This window comes from Phacochoerus africanus, chromosome 6, assembly GCF_016906955.1.
Source record: "Phacochoerus africanus isolate WHEZ1 chromosome 6, ROS_Pafr_v1, whole genome shotgun sequence".
NCBI lineage: Eukaryota > Metazoa > Chordata > Mammalia > Artiodactyla > Suidae > Phacochoerus > Phacochoerus africanus.
Window position 1 is genome coordinate 67,985,616 of NC_062549.1, and position 20,059 is coordinate 68,005,674.

At 38.3% G+C, this 20,059-nt stretch overlaps 2 protein-coding genes across 14 annotated transcripts in view; one reads left to right on the forward strand and one right to left on the reverse strand.

Annotated features, from left to right (window-relative positions):
- The window catches only part of CSPP1 (centrosome and spindle pole associated protein 1), a 183,888-nt gene that overhangs the window by 127,534 nt on the left and 36,295 nt on the right, over nucleotides 1–20,059 (reverse strand). The gene's annotated exons all lie outside the window — the stretch shown is intronic.
- Nucleotides 25–17,332, forward strand: COPS5 (COP9 signalosome subunit 5). The gene is made up of 8 exons (XM_047783817.1): nucleotides 25–502; nucleotides 2,646–2,880; nucleotides 4,174–4,302; nucleotides 4,994–5,059; nucleotides 6,257–6,342; nucleotides 11,008–11,119; nucleotides 14,920–15,068; nucleotides 17,102–17,332. Exons 1-8 carry the CDS (start codon nucleotides 93–95, stop codon nucleotides 17,184–17,186), a joined length of 1,272 nt encoding a protein of 423 aa, XP_047639773.1. The 5' UTR covers nucleotides 25–92; the 3' UTR covers nucleotides 17,187–17,332.

A 20,059-nucleotide genomic window follows, 5' to 3' on the forward strand; every position in this document is an offset into this window, starting at 1 on the left:
TTACATGCCCTTCTTCCGGTGCGGAAGGCTATACCATTCCTACATAAACGCTGTTTTTGTCTTAATTCACACATATAATTTTCCAAGATAATATGTCTTCATTTAATCCACAAGGAGATTCCTCTGTCTCTAACTATTGTGTAACTGCTGTTTACACCGTCGCGTTCCGGAAGGACCCCCGCCATCCTCGAATGGTCGGTACCAACTTCACCTCCGGTTCTAGGTGTCATGGCTGCCTCGAGAGTCTAGTACCAGTTTGCACCTGCGGTGGGGTGGGTCTGAAGCCCACACCCGGAAACCTAGCGAGGTTGAAGTTGCGTCTTGGTTGTAGGGGCAACAACTTCTCCGAATCCTCTGCGATGGCGGCTTCTGGGAGTGGTATGGCCCAGAAAACGTGGGAATTAGCCAACAACATGCAGGAAGCCCAGAGTATCGATGAAATCTACAAATACGACAAAAAACAGCAGCAAGAAATCCTGGCGGCGAAACCCTGGACTAAGGAGTGAGGAGGTCCCTGGCGAAATGCTGGGGAGGGAAGGGTGGCGGGAGTTTAAGAGACCCAGTAGGGGTGGGAGCTGAAGCGGGGACTGGGCTTGTCTTTTCTTGTGCAGGGAAGAGGAAGAGTAAGCGTCTGAGAATTTTTGCTTTGCCTTTTTATCCGCGCAAGTTGAGCGTAAGTCCCTCCTTTGGGGCTCGCTTGACTCCCCTTTCTGTCTCTTTAACCCGTTTGCCTCGGGAGAATGGAAAAGGAAAACGGCAAGCGGTGATTTGGGCTCCTCAACACCCATACCGTCACGTATGCTACACACTCTGCCTTGAATCCTGTGTCGGTATACACTTTGTTGGGACTTGCAGCAGATCTTAGACTGGAGACTGTAGCTGTCTTCAGAAATTGAGTCAGCCCAACGTCTTTAATTAAAAGCCATCGTTTAGATCTGTAATTGTTTTTCGATTGCTGGTAATTATTTTAGAAACACAGTGAGGTTCTACTTAGTCTCCCAAAATGTTAGCAAGTTCACATAAGGTACAAATTAAATCAATAGAGTTCTTTGCCATTTAGCAAAACAGCTGTGTCCCTGAGAGTGATGATAGATCGAGGATTCTTTCTCACAGCATTTATCCTTTCCTGAGAGCAGATATTGTTAGAGTTAAAAGAGCACGGTCTCTAATAGAGAGATAGATGGAAAAGCGGTGGTCAACAACAAAAACCATGCTTCATCTGTCCCACAAGGCAAGCTTTAACTGTCATTATTCAGATTCAGCAATGTTTATTGAGTTCTTACTAAGGACTGAGCACTGAGTTGGTTTGCCTCGCCTGCTCTTTCTATAGCAGGCTGTGCATTTTAGGTTGATAGAGCCTATTAAATATTTGGAAACTATTAGCCTCGCTATGTGATTGTATCTCTAGTTATATACAACCTAGCTGTCTTGAGCCACATCAGTGAGACCAAAATGTAATTTTATTCAACAGTAGTTTAGTCACAACCACAGATGAAAAACTTAGTGATCATAGCAGAACTAAAGATAAGGCTACATTTTCCATTTTGAGGCTGATACCACAGAAAGAAGCCACAGCCCTCAACAGACTTCTTTGAGAGTTCTGTAAAAGATAGGTTGATAATGCTAACAACAGCTAGCATTTAAAAAGTTTTAGTATGTGTCAGGCACTAGGCTAAGTACCTTATATACATTATTTCATTTACTTCATTTCCTCCTAGCAACAGCCCTGTGAAATATCCCTATTTATAGATAAGGAAACAGGCACAGAATTAAGTGGATGTCTCAAGGTCACAGCTAGGACATGGTAGTGCAAGGATGCAAAGGTAGGCAGATGGATGTCAGAGCCCACATTTTTTTGGAGGGGGCACACCCATGGCATACAGAAGTTCCTGGGCTAGGGGTGGAATCAGAGCTACAGCTGCCATTCTACACCATAGCCACAGCAACACCAGATCTGAGCCGCATCTTCGATCACACCTACTGTGGTGATCATTCCACAGTATATATAGTACATCATGGCAATGCCAGATCCTTAACCCACTGAGCGAGGCCAAAAATCGAACCCACATCCTCATGGATATTAGTCAAGTTTGTTACCACTGAGCTGCAATAGGAACTCCAGAGCCCACATTCTTAACTGTTAGGCCAAAACGTTAGGGCCTGAGAATAATGAGGTAAATCCATCCAACCAGTCAGAAACCAAAATTTGGCACAACCTTGTAAATCAACTCTAAATTTAAAAAGATTTGGTGATACCAAAATTAATGGAGAAAAAGTCTATTGAAGTGGTCATGTAAGAATAGCATATTAAAAAACTGTTTCAGAAGTTCTCTGGTGGCTCAGCAGATTAAGGATCCAGCATTGTCACTGCTGTGCCTTGGGTTCAATCCCTGGCCCAGAAACATCTGCATACTATGGGTGTGGCCAAAATAAATGCCCACTATTTCATAGTGTTCCCTTTCCCCAGTGCAAGGTTATGATGTGTTTCCATCTCCCTTTTCTACTTCCTCCTTCTTTCCATTCTACACTCTTCCTCCCCATTCTATCAGTGTTAATTCCCTCAATGCTTGTTAATCTCCACAAAAACTGTCTTGAAATTCTACTTTATGTAAGAAAGTTAATTACACCATGCTTTTGTTTTGTAGTCACCATTACTTTAAGTACTGCAAAATCTCAGCATTGGCTCTGCTGAAAATGGTGATGCATGCCAGATCAGGAGGCAACTTGGAAGTGATGGGCTTGATGCTGGGAAAGGTGGATGGTGAAACCATGATCATTATGGACAGTTTTGCTTTGCCTGTAGAGGGCACTGAAACCCGAGTAAATGCTCAGGCTGCTGCATATGAGTACATGGCTGCATACATAGAAAATGCCAAACAGGTAAAAATATTGTTCCTTAAAATTTGGTAACTGCAAGTTAAGAGTCTCATGGTGACTTTTTGAGTTTCTAAACTTGAAACTATTCTCTTTACATAAAAATTTATATTTTAAGTTATTCTCATCTATATATAATAAGATTAGCATGATTTTTTTTAATAAATTCTCATTCAAGAGAGTAAATCATCAAAGTTCTCATCATAAGGAAAAAAATGTGAAAAAAAAAATTTTAAAGGAGTTCCCATTGTGGCACAGTGGTTAGCCAATCCGACTAGGAACCTTGAGGTTGGGGGTTTGGTCCCTGGCCTTGCTCAGTGGGTTAAGGATCCAGCATTGCCGTGAGCTGTGGTGTAGGTTGCAGACATGGCTTGGATCCCACGTTGCTGTGGCTGTGGCATAGGCCGGCAGCTACAGCTCCGATTAGACCCCTAGCCTGGGAACCTCCATATGCCTCCGGAGAGGCCCAAGAAATGGTAAAAGGAAAAAGAAAAAAAAATGTGTAACTATGTATGGTGATAGATGTTAACTACATTTACTGTGGTGATCATTCTACAGTATATACATATATTGACTCATGTTATACATCTGAACTACTATCTAAATTATATCTCAATTTAAAAAAATTTTAATTCTCACATACATTATGTGTGTGCATTTAAAACCAAAAGTTTGGTGACAACCTAAATGTACTTAAATATCAAACTGATTAAATAAATTATGTTCTATCTATACAATGAACTGCTGGCCAACCTTAAAAAAAAAAAATTTAAAAATAGTTACCAGGAGTTCCTGGGTGCCATAACAGTTATGGAGCCGGCATCATCACTGCTATGACTTGAGTCTGATTTCTAGCCTGAGAACTTCTGCATGCCACAAGCACAGTCAAAAAAGAAAAATTACTTGTGTATCTATCTATATGAAACAAACCCCAGTATATTTTGTTGGGTGAAAAAGCGAAGTGTAGAACACTGTACGTGGTATGCCATTGTGTGTGTTTTTATTAATCTACATATATGCAAAGAATATATATGCTGTATGCACAGAATAGGTCTGTAAGATAGGTATGTAAGCTGCTGCCTATAGTGGGAACATCTGGGCTGAGAAACTAGTTAAGGAAAAAGAGGTGGGAAGGAAACTGAATAACCTTATTGTACATGTCTCTTATTAGCTGTGTGCCTTGGGCATGTATTATCTAAAAAACCTGTTATTTTACTGTCAGGCTATGTAAATAGGCAAATCATGAGCTTCTCTATGATTAAATAGGCACCTCAAGCTCCTTTGCTCTCCATTTGTTAGGTTGGCCGCCTTGAAAATGCAATTGGCTGGTATCATAGCCACCCTGGCTATGGCTGCTGGCTTTCTGGGATTGATGTTAGTACTCAGATGCTCAATCAGCAGTTCCAAGAACCATTCGTAGCAGTGGTAGTAAGTATTTTTACAACCAGTTTTAATTGATTTTCATGAAGCTGTCCTAAAGCAGGTGTACAGAGAAATAAAAACAGTGTGGTAAAGAGCAAGGCTCTGGTGTTAGTCTGCCTAGGTTTAAATCTGAATTCCACCTCTTTGAAGCTGGGACATTGAACAAGTTACTTAACCTCTCCGTGTCTCTTCCCTCACTCTTTAAGATGAGGGTGTTCACAGCACCCTCATGTCTCAGTTCCCTGTACATAATTGGCATTCTGACTGACTGAATTGATTAAATCAGGAATTGCTAGGCAGCTCTTGCTGTGCTCAGAGTGTTTCAGATGCAATCCAGGTTACTATGAAGAAGGTAGAAATTGTTCATCTATTAAAAGAAAAAAACTTTTGGAAAATAGGTGAGCAAAGCTTTAGTTAATGCTCTTAAACAGTATAACTATAATAGACCTAATATATATAATGTAGACCTAGTTTCTACATTAACTATGAGATTTCTATATTAATCACTTTATTGAACTTCTATGGTTTTTTAACTTGTTTATTTTTTCCCTATTATTGGTTATTTTTATTTGTGTCTGTGTGCATACACATCTAGTGTTTTATGCACATATGTATGTCTTGGCTTACAGTGTTTAAAACAAATGGAAGTATACAGTGATTTTATAATCAGCAGATATTAAATATATCTTTCTTATAGATTGACCCAACAAGAACAATATCTGCAGGGAAAGTGAATCTTGGAGCCTTTAGGACATACCCAAAGGTAATTTTAAAAATTATACTCTTGGAGTTCCTGTTGTGGGTCACCCTAGTTACACATCCGACTAGTATCCATGAGGATGCAGGTCCAATCCCTGGCCTCTCTCAGTAGATTAATATCTGGCGTTGCTGTGAGCTGTGGTGTAGGTCACAGACACAGCTCGGATCCCAGGTTGCTGTGGCTGTGATGTAGGCCGGCAACTGGAGCTCCAATTCAACCTCCAGCCTGAGAATTTCATATGCTGCAGATGTGACCCTAAAAAAAAATTATAATCCAGAAGTTTCCTCCTGGAGCAGTGGGTTAAGGATCCAGCATTGTCATTGCAGCAGCTAGGGTTGCTATGGTGCAGGTTAAATCCCTGGCCAAGGAACTTCCACATGCCATGGGTATGGCAAAAAAAAAAGAAAATTATAATCCCTATAATTTGTAAAATTTCTAAAATTTATTTTTTAAAATGCATTATGGTCAGTATCTCATTTTGTCCTAAAACAATTTAAAAATACTTATAAAATAGCAGTCAAACTACCACATGTTGTTCTTAGTAAAAGACAGTACAATTGTGCTGCATATTGTTAATTTTACTTGAAAAGCAGACTTCCTTTGTTAGTAGTATTTGTATGCCCATGACATTCTGATAGGTACTAGAGAAACAAGATAAATCTATCTGCCTCCTTCCCTGTAATCTGAAATAGATATAAGCACAAGTGTACATCACCTAAGGAGAAGAAAAATGAATCTTTTTTTTTTTTTTTGTCGTTTTGCCTTTTCTAGGGCCACACCTGCGGCATATGGAGGTTCCCAGGCTAGGGGTCCAATCGGAGCTATAGCTGCTGGCCAGAGCCAGAGCCACAGCAAGGCGGGATCCAAGCTGCGTCTGCAACCTACACCTCAGCTCACAGCAACACCGGATCCTTAACCCACTGAGCAAGGCCAGGCATCGAACCTGCAACCTCATGGTTCCTAGTCAGATTCGTTAGCCACTGAGCAACGATGGGAACTCCAAGAAAAATGAATCTTTAAGCCAAATTCCAACCTTCAGCTACCAAATGGAGTTGAGGGTGTGTATAAGCAATGTACTTTTTTTGTTAGAATGTTTATGATCAGTATTTGGATTCCCAAAATTAATGTTTCTATAGAGAGATGCATAGAAAACATGTTTTCCTGTTTTATTTTGTTTAAATCTTCTATTTATTTTTTTAGGGCTACAAACCTCCTGATGAAGGACCCTCTGAGTACCAGACTATCCCACTTAACAAAATAGAAGACTTTGGTGTACACTGCAAACAGTAAGTCATTTTTAAGTGTATCTGATGTTGAAATCATCATAAGAAACCTTAGGAGTTCCCTGGTAGCCCAGTGAGTTAAGGATCCAGCATTGTCACTGCTGTGGCTCTGGTCACTGCTATGGCTCAGAACTTCTGCATACTAAGGCTGTGCGGGGGTTGGGGGGGTCATCCAAACCAAGCCTCTGATTTTATAGATGAGAAAAAAGTTTAAAAGTTCAGATGAAATACATTTCATAATACCTTTTAAAATGATAGTAAGATATACAAATTTAGGCTAATGTTTGAATTTTTTATTAATAATTGTTTTACTCTAAGGTGTTATTTGCCTTTCACACATCCATAACATTTTATCAGTGTACAAGGTACTTGGCCAGTTAATAAAATTACAGTTAAGCAAAGTTGCATTCAGAGTCAGCCTGACACTAGCTAGCATTTCTGCAGCCCTTCAGTGTACACAAGGTCCACTTAGCAGAAATTTGCCCTAAATATTTTCACTTCGAAAGTTAAAGAAGCCATACTAAAAACTGCTTAATTGTGTACTCTGTTAAAATAGTGAATTTTATGATATGTAAATTATATCTCAATTTTTTAAATTGGTAAACCAATGAAGCCAGTTTTCTCACCTTCTAAATATATCTTGCCATCTCTTTTATTTTCACCCTGACCCTAGCCACAGCCATCTGGAGCCTAAATCGAAGTATTAGACTTCTAGCTAGTCTTTCTGCCTCTGCCCCTCACTCTACCTCTTAAAGGTCTTTTGTCAACCAGACAGATTCTGTTAAAATATAAGTCACATCATGTTCTCCTTCTCAGAATGACTCCCTATTTTACTAAGAATAAGATCTATAGTGCTTACCATGCACCACACAACCCTATAGAGTCTGGCCCCTACAACCTCTCTGAGATATCTCCTGTCACTGAGCCTTTGCTCTCTCCATTCCAGCCACAGTGGCCTTACTATGGTTTGTCAGATGTAGTAGGCAGGCTCCTGCCTCAAGGCCTTTGCACTTACTAGTCCCTCTGCCTAGAACATTTTTCCTTATTTTCCTGTGACTCACTAATTCAATCAATGAGTGTCCATTTAAGGGTCACCTTAACAGAGAATATTCATTGGTCATCCTATTCAAAATAGCATCTTCCTGTTACTCAGTGTTACTCTTCCCTGCTTTATTTTTCTTCTTAGCACTTGACACCATCTGACCTCATTTACTCAAGAGAGTAAAATCAATTCACTGTTGTTCCTTACATTTAAAATAGAGCATAGCAGGGAGTTCCCATTGTGGCTCAGAGGTTTAAGAACCCAACTAGTATCCATGAGGATGCTGCTTCAGTCCCTGGCCTCCCTCAGTGGATTAAGGATCCAGCATTGCCTCAAGCTATGGTATAGGTCGCAGATGCAGCTCTAATCTGGTGTTGCTGTGGCTGTGGTGTAGGCCGGCAGCTGTAGCTCTGTTTTGACCCCTAGCACTTCCATATGCTGCAGGTATGGCTGTAAAAAGAAAAAAAATAAAGTAAAATAGAGCATAGCACATAGAAGGGCGGGTACCCCTCCCCCTAAACATTGCCTAAATGATTATTAATGTCCTTTTTCTCCATACCCCCATCCCAACTTCAAAGAATACCTTGACTATCCATGTGCTACTATTGCTCTAATTTTTCTGTGTAGAAACTCCTAGAAAATGGCAGAATTTCTAAAATTGAGTTTTTAAATATATGTGGTATTCAGTCAACCCTAACACACTTCTGGGAAAAAAAGATTGATTTTTCAATTAGAGGTTTGGATTAAATCACTTAAATTTGCCCTACTGAAAGGAATTTAAACCATTCTTGTTGGAGAGAATTGCTCCTAAACATGGAAACACCTTTGCTCTGATACTTTCATTTTCAGAGTTAACAGTCAATTTTTTTTTCATTTATATTGAGTTGTGGTATCAAAAGCATGTACCTTTCTTTTACCAGAGGCAGCTTTGGAAGCTAACAAAAAAACTGAGGCAGTCTATGCTTTCTGCATCCAAACAAAACTGAATTTCCTTCTCTTCTTAAATATGAGCCTATTAAAGAGGAGTAGCTGCTTTCTAGCTTCCTGCATTGCTAATAAAGTTTAGAATTTTGAACCTGAAATAATAGGGTGTTCAAAGATACTCTCTTTTTTTGTTTTTTGGTGTTTTTTTTTTTTGGCTGCACCTATAACATGTAGAAATTGCCAGGCCAGGGATCGAACTCACACTGTAGTTGCACCCTCTGCCAGAGCTTCGACAAAGCTTGATCCTTAATCCCCTGAGCCACTTGGGAACTTCCCAAAGATACTCTCTTACTTAAGATCAGTTCCTAAATAAAAACCAAACTTTTTTCATCTGGCAAATAAGTCACTTTATTTTTATTTCAAAATCTTGAAGGAAACATAGTGCCAAGTTGAAAGAGCAGGGGTTTTATTCAGGCTGGTTATATAGATCCATTTCCTAAATTATTTAACAAAGAGTAATTATTTGGAGGTTATATTGACCTTTCTTTTTTCTTTTCTACCTTAAGTTCCAGATCATGATCCAAAGTTTGTTTTAAACATAGAATCTAATGTGGATATTAAATATATTTAACTTTGAAAAGCCTTAGTGAAACACTGTCAGTGTTATACACAACCACATAATTGAAAGAGTCAAATGGTTCTGTAAAATTTATTATAAAATAGTAATTTATCATAAAATAATAATGGTACAATCTTCTACCATTCTCTGTCCCATTCCCCAGAGGCAGTCACTTAAGATTATTACAGTTATTTCCTTTAAGTATTTACCCCATATCTTCAAACAGCATGCTGATAGTGCTACTTCTTGATTTTCAGTTCGAGGCAGTATCTATTATTGACTTCTCGTACAGAAGATGAGGATTTAGCTCCACGAGTAATTTTGAATAATCTTCTTTTCAACTCTGCTACTGAGATTTGCAACTAATCACTACATATTAGACCAAAAAAATTTCATTGCATCAACCTACGGAATTAAAACAGTAATTATATTAAGGTGATCCATAAATTTTAAAACATAAAAGTCTATTCCTGACCCTCAAGTTTGAGTTCCCTTATTTCCCATCCTTTATAAATCTAAGTCATCTGTTGCTGTGACCATCCTCTCATCTCTTTCTTCCTAAAGTGTCAGAAGTACAGCCCCTCCTTTTAAAGCTATCCTTTTCACTTGAGCCGCTGCCTCCCCTCCCCAAACCTAAACCCCTCAACTCCCAGGGCCTCACTTCTTAAACAGTGTCTTATATGTCTACACTTTGGATATAAAAAATAAAGACTGTGAGGTTTGGTAACAGACATAACTTACCATATCCTTTTGCTGCCACTTTCTAACTGTGTGGCTTTGAACAAGGTCTGTACTCTCTAGAACTATTTCTTTGTAGAATGGGAATAATAAATCCTTCTTTGCATGGTTATAGGGAAGATTAAATGACAATGTATATAAAGCACCAGAACATAATAGGTGCTCAAGAAATAGACTATTCCACTTGCACATTTTACTGTCTGTGTCCTTTATCTACACATACACATATCTTGATCTTGAAAAGCCCTTTACTTAATTCTGATATCTTTAAATTCTTACTTTTGTTTTTTTATTTCTTCACTCCTGAATTAAATCAATAAGCATTTTGTTGTACCCGTGTGTCTTTATCTTTCACACCACTAACCTGAGTCTGAGCCTTTTTCTCCTCACATCTTCTCACTTTCCTTTTTGTAAGTCAGTGCTCTCTGCCTGATTCCCTCCTTGCTCTCGAGACATCCACACTATAGGTCCATGTAAGGCTTACTCTAAATCCTACTGTTTCCCTAGGGCTTCTCAGGCAGTTCTTTCCATACTAAGAGTATTCATTATCTCTAACATTTAATTGGCGGGTGGTTAATTTTAAATATGCACGATAGCATCACTTACTGCTTTTCAACATACATCATTACTTTTAACTTCTCGTGGATCCATTCCACATTTCTCATAAAAACGGGTAAGCTCCTTAGGTAAAGAAGTCCCTTGTATCTCTGTATCCATTGCTGTACAGAATATAGGGAGGTATTTAAATATTTATTACTTTAAAAAAATTTTTTTTTAAGTTTTTCAGACATTTAACCCAATTTTCCTTGCTCTCTCTGACTATAAATTAGGCATCTTTGGAAGCAGTAGTAATTCTTTTACATGCTTTAAGGACCTACCTTAAAGTTTGCTTTTCCAAAAAGCAGTAGGTCCTACTTAGGGAATTCGAAAGGTAGGAGTGGAGAATCCACGTTATTTTGGGTATTTTTAAAAGCCTAACAAAAGTTATAGTTGACCCTAGAGAGGTAGTTCAGTTTGTGTGCTATTGACTAGAATTTATGAACTCAATGACATGGATAAACACATGTCATTCAGTAGTTCTGTTTAGTTCTTGGTAACCTCTTAGGAATTTCTGGGCTCTATAGAGGAAAGAAATAAATACAAGAATGTTTAGTTAATAGAAGATTTGAAGCCATGGCCCTAAAGAGTAAGGAAACTATTTTTAATCTATTGTTCTATTGGACTAAAAACTAAAATATGACTATTTGGATATAAAGTATAATTCACTTAAATTTGACCATAACCTCTATATGATGTGGTTGAATTATTGTTTTACTTACTAGATTATTGTGCTTTTTTTTCATAGATATTATGCCTTAGAAGTCTCATATTTCAAGTCCTCTTTGGATCGAAAATTGCTTGAGCTTTTGTGGAATAAATACTGGGTGAATACGCTGAGTTCCTCTAGCTTGCTTACTGTAAGTACTATGCTTTCAACGGATGTGACTAAATTTTATCTAATCTATATAAGCTGTTTAACATCTGAAACTCTTTCATGGAAAGGCTATATCTGACTTGGCCAAAACAGTAAGGCTGGGATCAGATTCTTCATGACCAGAGGTAGATTAGGATACTAGGCCAAGTCACAATTTGTGTCATGTACCATTGAGACCAAGTCTAAATGACAAATATAGTGGCCAGGTGAGGGTGAAATCTGCCTCTGCCTTAAACACCTAACAAAGAATACAGATACTGTTTTGTCTCAGGTTGGACTCTGGTAACAAGTGACAGGAGACCCAACCAAAGCTGTCTTACACAAAAAAGAATCATGTAAACTCCAAAGTCCAGGAGTTGGGCTTACTTCAGGCATAGCCTAAGTCTGCATTCAGACAATATTATAAGGTCTTGGTCTTCCTCTCTTAGCTTTGATTTCAGGTCATATGGCTTCAGTTTCAGACTTCATGGGAAAGCAAGATGGCAGCATTAACTTAGACATCTCAGCCTCGCAGTTTCACATTCAGAAGATCAAGATACACATACATACATACATACATACATACATACATATGCACATTCCCAGGCAAAGCCTCATTATGTCTGAGTTTTGAGGTTACATACCCATCCTTAAAGCTGCTCTAGGCCAAGGTAATGAACACCTTGATTAGCTAGACCAGGGCACATGCTTTACTGCTGGGCTGGGGTAGAAGAAAGTCTTTCAGGAGCCACGTGGGCTAAGAATGTCCCCAGAAGGAAATCAGAATATCACTACATAAAAGCAGCAGATGTTGAACAACAACAAGAAAGTCAATAAATATTTTCCAATATATCATTAAAATCTAACATTTACAAGAATATTTAACAAACTTCTATCTAGAGCTTAATAAGAAACAGTTCTGTTTTGGTTTTTTTTAAAAACTTCATAGAGTACAGTATAGCATAGTGATTAGAACCACAAAACCTGGAATAAGATCAACTCAGTTCAAAAACAACTCTGCTGTTTTACAAACTGTATATGACCTTCAGAATATTATTTAATGTGACTGAGCCTTTCTTATTATCAATGATAAGAGTACCCACATTGTTAAGTACACTGAGAATCATATGAAATACTTTATGTTGTAAAGCAGTTTGCAAAGTGCCAGGCATTATAATAAAGCCACAGTAAAATTTTTTTGTTGTTTATTGTATTCATGGCAAGAGACCTCACTTGAGCATATTTACTGCGATTTTAAATACAGTTCTAACACGCTTTCCATTCTTACTTCTTATCCTCAATGGTCAGAAGTAGCAAATTGGAAGGAAGGAGAGTGACCATAATAGCAAATATTTATTCAGTGCTTTCTATGCACCATGCACTGCTAAATGCCTTATGTGTGTGGTGTTTCCTTAGAGACAGGTATACTGATAGCAGCCAGAGGTGACAGATGATGGCAAAAGGAGGAACTGTAAGGCAGGAGTGATCTGAACTTTTGTATAAAAGCAGACAGCTCTACTTACTCAGCCTATGGCTGTCCCTATATTCCAGCACTGCATATATGAGGACATTAATAATTAAGAAAAGGTTATATTGGTGACTTTTTTGTGGTTTTATATATAGTATATTGCAGCACTTTAAGAAAAAAATATTTTTTTTTAATTCATGTTTCCCCAGCTAATGCATGTAATCTAAAAGTTACCATAAAAAAGTCATTTTATGATTTATTTCTCTGTGTATTTGAAATGTAATTGATTCTTTCTTTATTTTAATAGTATAACTATTTCTGCTACCCTACATTTTTTAATAGCTTGCACTAAATCTTCCAGATGTGAGGTAGTCTACAAACCCTAGGATTTTCTCCAAATCTGTGGAGTAGAATGTATTCATGACCTAAATCATTTAGATCCAGAGAAAGTGAATATAATCACACCTTTAAAAAATATCATAAGTTTGTAAAATCATTGGAAAGCTGGTAACATTTTATAGGGCTCCTTGTAATAACTAAGATGACAGCAAATAACTCTTAAAAAATATCTTCTGGTTGAACTATATTTCCTGTACACGGTCTTACAGACTGAGCAAATAGAATAACAAAAAGATATTCCAATAAAATCTTTTTAAAAATATTACAGTTAAGTGTGCATATGTAATTATTAAATTTTTTATTTTTAAAATTTATGAAAGTCTATGTCATATTTCAGTTTAACAAATGTGGGTGTGCATGTGAGTGTGTGTAGCAATACTCTAAAATACAGCTCTGGTTATAGCGAAGTGGAGGGATTATAGGTATTTCCTTTTCTCTGTATATTCCTCTACATTTTCCAAATTTTCTATATAACTATTAACTTTATTTATTTACTTATTTATTGTCTTTTTTTTGCCATTTCTTGGGCTGCTCCCGCAGCGTATGGAGGTTCCCAGGCTAGGGGTCAAATTGGAGCTGTAGCCACCGGCCTACGCCAGAGCCACAGCAACACGGGATCCAAGCCGCATCTGCAACCTACACCACAGCTCACGGCAATGCCAGATCCTTAACCCACTGAGCAAGGTCAGGGATCAAATCCTCAACCTCATGGTTCCTAGTCGGATTCGTTAACCACTGAGCCACAACGGGAACTCCAATATAACTATTAACTTTATAATCAGAAAAGCTACAACAAATGTAATTTTTAAAATGCTGATATAAGTACTAATTCTGGAAGTTCAACATAAAAAATATAACAAAATTAGCTAACAACCGTTAAGCCTTTACCAGGTGCCATGGACAGTCCTAAGAGCTTTATATAATATCACTACAATTTAATCTTCACAATAGCTTTAGGTAGAAATTATCACCTTCCTTCCCCATTTTCACAGGAAGGCTTGAAGGCACAGAAAAGCAAAGGCGCTCTCACAAGGCCTTCCAGTCTGCAGCAGGGCCAGAACCTGGACTCAGACCTGTGTATTTGGAAGCTTCTCATAATAACACATATTAGATTTAAACAGTCAAAAAGAAAAATTCCAAACTTAGTATTAAAATTATGAAAGGGGAAGAACTCTACATTTGAACTGCATGAGCTTTGGGATCACTTTTTGCAAGTATAATTTGACCTCTTACTTCACTGACTTATCTGCTTAGATTTCTTTTTTTTTTTTTTTTTTTGTCCTTTTTGCCATTTCTTGGGCCACTCCCGGCATGTGGAGGTTCCCAGGCTAGGGGTCTAATCGGAGAATAGCCGCCAGCCTACGCCAGAGCCACAGCAACGCCGGATCCGAGCCACGTCTGCAACCTACACCACAGCTCACCGCAACGCCAGATCCTTAACCCACTGAGCAAGGCCAGGGATCAAACCCGCAACCTCATGGTTCCTAGTCGGATTCGTTAACCACTGAGCCACAATGGGAATTCCTCTACTTAGATTTCATAGTGGAATTATCTGTAAATGAAAGATTCTATATATAACATGGTTGTTGTTTGTTTGTTTGTCTTTTGTCCTTTTTAGGACCGCACCCTCGGCATATGGAGGTTCCCAGGCTAGGGTTCTAATTGGAGCTGTAGCCACTGGCCACAGCCACAACCACAGCCACAGCAACTCCAGATCTGAGCCGCATCTGTGACCTACACCACAGCTCACAGCAACGCTGGATCTTAACCCACTGAGCAAGGCCAGGGATTGAACCCGCAATCTCATGGTTCCTAGTAGGATTCGTTTCCACTACGCCACAACGGGAACTCCGAAAGATTCTATATAGAAGAAAAAAAATTTTTTTTTTAATGATAGACTTGTTCTATATATAGACACAATATCATTTTCCCCACAGAATGCAGACTATACCACTGGTCAGGTCTTTGATTTGTCTGAGAAATTAGAACAATCAGAAGCCCAGCTGGGACGAGGGAGTTTTATGTTGGGTTTAGAAACGCATGACAGAAAGTCAGAAGACAAACTTGCCAAAGCTACACGAGACAGGTAAGAGCAAATCTATTCCTCACTCTTTTCTTTCAATATTCAAATTCCTTATGGCTCAACTTACTTATAACTTAGAATGGTACTTGAGTATTAACTTCTTTGGACCTTTAAGAGTTGTCAAAAGCAGGTTTCAACTGAAATTTTTAAGAGAGTAACTAAGAACATCAGAGTCTAAAAGGTCTAGGTAATGTTATGAAAAATTCCCAGTTACCTTTTCTAAGTTCAGCTAGAAACTGTAAGAAAGAAAACTAGTCCATTGCTGGACCTTTAAAAAACAAAAACTTGCAAAAGGATGCCCTAACCTGTTCTAACCTTATCATCTAAAGGATTAAATTAGAATTTCTTAAATTTAAAGTTTAACCCCATAAATATCTGATAAATGATTGTATCTCTCTTAATTTTCTGTAATAATTCTTTATACAGTATTTTAGTATCCCAAATTTTACTACCAAGAATTTGTTATGAACTTGGGATAGGTTCTCTAATAACATATGAAATAATTACATGGTGGTCCTTCACATGCATACAGGATTGGAAAGACTACCAAAAAGCATTTACTTTCACAAAATTTTGAATTGTAATATGATAGTTAGGAATAGAGAGGGAGGGAAAACTGTGTTGACATCTATATAAACCAGTACCTTGGTATCCATTTTTTAAAAACCTGTACCAGTTGGTAAGAAAGAAAAGAGAGAAGGGAGGGCAAAGTGTATTAGAAGTAGATGCCATCTTGGGTTAGAATGATCTCATTCCTTTCTTCTCCATGGGTTTTTTAAAGGTATAGAACTAGTAGCCTGGATAAAAATTACATTTTTCTTTGACATGAGATCTTACTTTTGATACTTGATCTTAGTATGTCATTGTGCTCATCTATCTTTATATGTCTCTGATTTATAATTTCATCAGCATTTAAATCTAAATTTCTTATGAAGCAAAAATTTCACTGTGGGAATGTCTCAATTATATAAGAAGAAAAGTAGTCAGAACAAAATTTAAAATAATTTTTAAAAAGATTTTTAAAAAATAGGGTATTTTCAGAGCTCACTTGTGGCTCACTGGGTTAACTATCTGGCATTGTCAGTGCAGCAGCTCAGGTCACTACTGTGGTGCAGGTTCAATCCCTGGCCCAGGAACTTCCACATATCATGGGTGTAGCCAAAAAAAATAAAGAATTTTGCTTTTAGGAGTAACTTTATAAGAATTGCATCTCTTCTGAATATTGGTAGTGTTTTATCATTTTCTTAACCAATTCTAAAATACAAGTCCTTCACTCACTGACCTAACTTTGGCTTTGAATTGTTCAAAGGATGTTTGTGATTATTTCAGGGAGAAAAAGCATAAGATTCTTTAAAATCCTTTTTTTTTTTTTTGTCTTTTTTGCCATTTCTTGGGCCACTCCCGAGGCATATGGAGGTTCCCAGGCCAGGGGTCGAATTGGAGCTGCAGCCACTGGCCCACACCGGAGCCACAGCAACGTGGGATCCGAGCCATGTCTGCAACCTACACCACAGCGTTGCCAGATCCCCAACCCACTGAGCAAGGCCAGGGATCGAACCCACAACCTCATGGTTCCTGGTTGGACCCATTAACCACTGAGCCATGATGGAAACTCCTAAAATCATTTTTTAAAATTATTCTAAGTAATGAACAAAAAAGAATGGAAGATTTTAATGTAATATTGGAATCAGTCTATAATTCTGAATTATAAAAAACTTCGGTAACCTGAAACAGAATTTTCCCTAACCTTCTGACAAGTAACAAAATTAACTGCTATGATTTATATCAAATTTTACATTGTCATTCTCTTGGAAAGGCATTAGTAAGTAATGAAATGGTCAAAAACATGGAGGAAGCTAAAATTCACTATAGTAAACAATAAAGAATAAGCTGTAAATTGGTATGGTTTGGTATATGTGAATAGAACCAAAAATCATTATTGTGGGTATAAGGATAGATGTGGGGGTGGGGGAACTTGCATGTTTGAAACAGTTTTTAATTATTGTGACATTATGTGATGTATTTTTTCTTTCCAGCTGTAAAACTACCATAGAAGCTATCCATGGATTGATGTCTCAGGTTATTAAGGATAAACTATTTAATCAAATTAACATCTCTTAAACAATCACAAAATAGTACTTTTGCCAGTATGAGAAAAATACGCAAGTAACAATTTAAAACCAGTTACCAAAAATACGATTAGAAGAATAAGGTGCTCTGAAGTGTCCTGGATATTAACATCCTATAATAAAATTCTTTAAATGAAATTGTTCTTTGATTGTTTTCTGGGAGGGGATACATTATTTTACTAGTATCCTTTAATGTTCTTTCTTTTTTTTTTGTCTTTTTGCTATTTCTTTTTTTTGTCTTTTTTTTATTTTGCTATTTCTTTGGGCCGCTCCCGCGGCATATGGAGGTTCCAGGCTAGGGGTGTAATCAGAGCTGTAGCCACCCGCCTACACCAGGGCCACAGCAACGCGGGATCCGAGCCGCGTCTGCAATCTACACCACAGCTCACGGCAATGCCGGATCGTTAACCCACTGAGCAAGGCCAGGGACCGAACCCACAACCTCATGGTTCCTAGTTGGATTCATTAACCACTGCGCCACGACGGGAACTCCCTTTAATGTTCTTAAATACAAGAAAAAGAAATATTTATTAGAGCTTTCGGAGCCACTTTTCAATTTACCAAAGACCACCTCTTTGTTAAATCTAATGAAAAATCTTTAGGCTTTGTTTTCCTTGACTTCTGGGCCACATGTGAAGTCACTCATACATTACTTCTTAAAGTTTTCTTCTCTGCTCTTGTGGTCTCTTATTCTAACCATTTTATATTTGATGGGAGCTAAAGAGTTTTAAACAACAGAAATGTACCAGTCTGATGTTTCTAAGAACATTTTATTAAGAAAGTTGTAGACCAGGGCTAGATGAGATGATTTGTGGAAATAAGAATTAGATACCTTCTTTTGACAGTCTGTTTGTAAAAAATAAAATTTACTGAAACGTTTTTATGTTCCTATGAAACATTAACTAAGTCACACCATAAATTATTCTCCTGAAGATCAAATAATTTATTTGAGAAAGTCTAACACAGGTATCTAGTCAATCAAATGTTCACCAAGCGTTTTTACTGAACTAGGCCATTTTGCTCTCTGGAGATATTCTTTTTTTTTTTTTTTGATTGTTACTTTTTTTTGTTTTATTATTTTCCCACTGTACAGCAAGGGGATCAAGTTATCCTTACATGTATACATTACAATTACATTTTTTTCCCCACCCTTTGTTCTGTTGCAACATGAGAATCTAGACAAAGTTCTCAATGCTATTCAGCAGGATTTCCTTGTAAATCTATTCTAAATTGTGTCTGATAAGCCCAAGCTCCCGATCCCTCCCATCAGGCAGCCACAAGTCTTTTCTCCAAGTCCATGATTTTCTTTTCTGAGGAAATGTTCATTTGTGCTGGATATTAGATTTCTGGAGATTTTCTGAACAAGGTAGAACGGCAACATTCCTCACAGAACTTACAACAGAGGCTAAAGCTAACTTAAGATGAACCTAAGAATACTGCTATGAAGGGAGAAATAAAGTGTGCTGGGAAACTCTCGGGAGGAACACTTACCACAGGGAGGAGTTAACCAGGTAGGCTTCCTGTAGGAAGTGACCTGACACTAAGCTGAAATTTGATAGATTGGAGGACTAGCCAGAAAAAAAATAACAGGTTATGTTTTTATAAGCAAAGAAGATAGCAATGTGAGGAAGGCCAGGGGCAGAGAGCAGGAACCCAGAACCTTCAAAAATTGAGATTCGGAGTTCCCGTCGTGGCGCAGTGGTTAACGAATCCGACTAGGAACCATGAGGTTGCGGGTTCGGTCCCTGCCCTTGCTCAGTGGGTTAACGATCCGGCGTTGCCGTGAGCTGTGGTGTAGGTTGCAGACGCGGCTCGGATCCCGTGTTGCTGTGGCTCTGGTGTAGGCCGGTAGCTACAGCTCCTACTGGACCCCTAGCCTGGGAATCTCCATATGCCGCGGGAGCGGCCCAAGAAATAGCAAAAAGACCGAAAAAAAAAAATTGAGATTCGGTTAGATCTGAGAGTGTCGAATAGTTTGTATGGAGTAACAGAGATGACTTCAGTCAGTAAGATGAGCATAGATCCTGCAGGGGCCTTTTGGATTTTATCCTAACAGCAATAGGGAGCTAAAGAGTTTTAAACAGGAATGTACTAGTCAGTTTCCAAGAGCACTCTTAAGAAAGTTGTGGGCTAGATCAGATTAGATGAGATGAATTTGTGGAAATAAGAGGGCCCAAGACAAATCATGGCATACATCAAATTTTAAATGGTCAGAGGAAGAAGAGACCATGAGAGCAGAGAAGTAAGAAAACTTTAAGAAGTAATTTATAAGTGACTTCACATGAGGCGCAAGGTCAAGGAACACAAAGCCTAAAAGTTTTTCATTTAGATTTAGCAAAGAGGTGGTCTTTAGTAAGATGAGGAAGCCAATTATTACTAGCATCCAAATACTTTCTCAGACAGTTGATGACATAATAGCATTTTTGGTCTCATTTGATAATCCTTTAAATAAAGGCACCCCAATTTGAGATAGCATGACCTAGCCTCCATTTTTAGGCACTTTAAAAAAAAAAAAAAAAAAAAACATGGGAGTTCCCGTTGTGGTGCAGTGGTTAACGAATCCGACTAGGAATCACGAGGTTCCGGGTTCTATCCCTGGCCTTTCTCAGTAGGTTAAGGATCTGGTGTTGCCGTGAGCTGTGGTGTAGGTTGCAGATGTGGCTCGGATCCCGCATTGCTGTGGCTCTGGTGTAGGCCAGTGGCAACAGCTCCAATTCGACACCAAGTCTGGTGTGGGAGCGGTCCTAGAAAAGAAAAAAAGACAAAAACAAAAAACAAAACCATGACTGCCCCCAGTGATCGCCTAAAATCTGTGTTTAGTGCACAGTCTTCAGCAATACCAATTGAGCCATTCAGTTAGAAACA

Excerpts from the sequence above, each read along its gene's own strand:
- COPS5 (XM_047783817.1), top strand. The coding sequence starts at position 93 with ATGTCTTCATTTAATCCACAAGGAGATTCCTCTGTCTCTAACTATTGT. Across the intron at positions 5,060-6,256 it reads CCTTTAGGACATACCCAAAG|GGCTACAAACCTCCTGATGA; the intron begins GTAATTTTAAAA and ends TTATTTTTTTAG. Across the intron at positions 6,343-11,007 it reads TTTGGTGTACACTGCAAACA|ATATTATGCCTTAGAAGTCT; the intron begins GTAAGTCATTTT and ends TTTTTTTCATAG.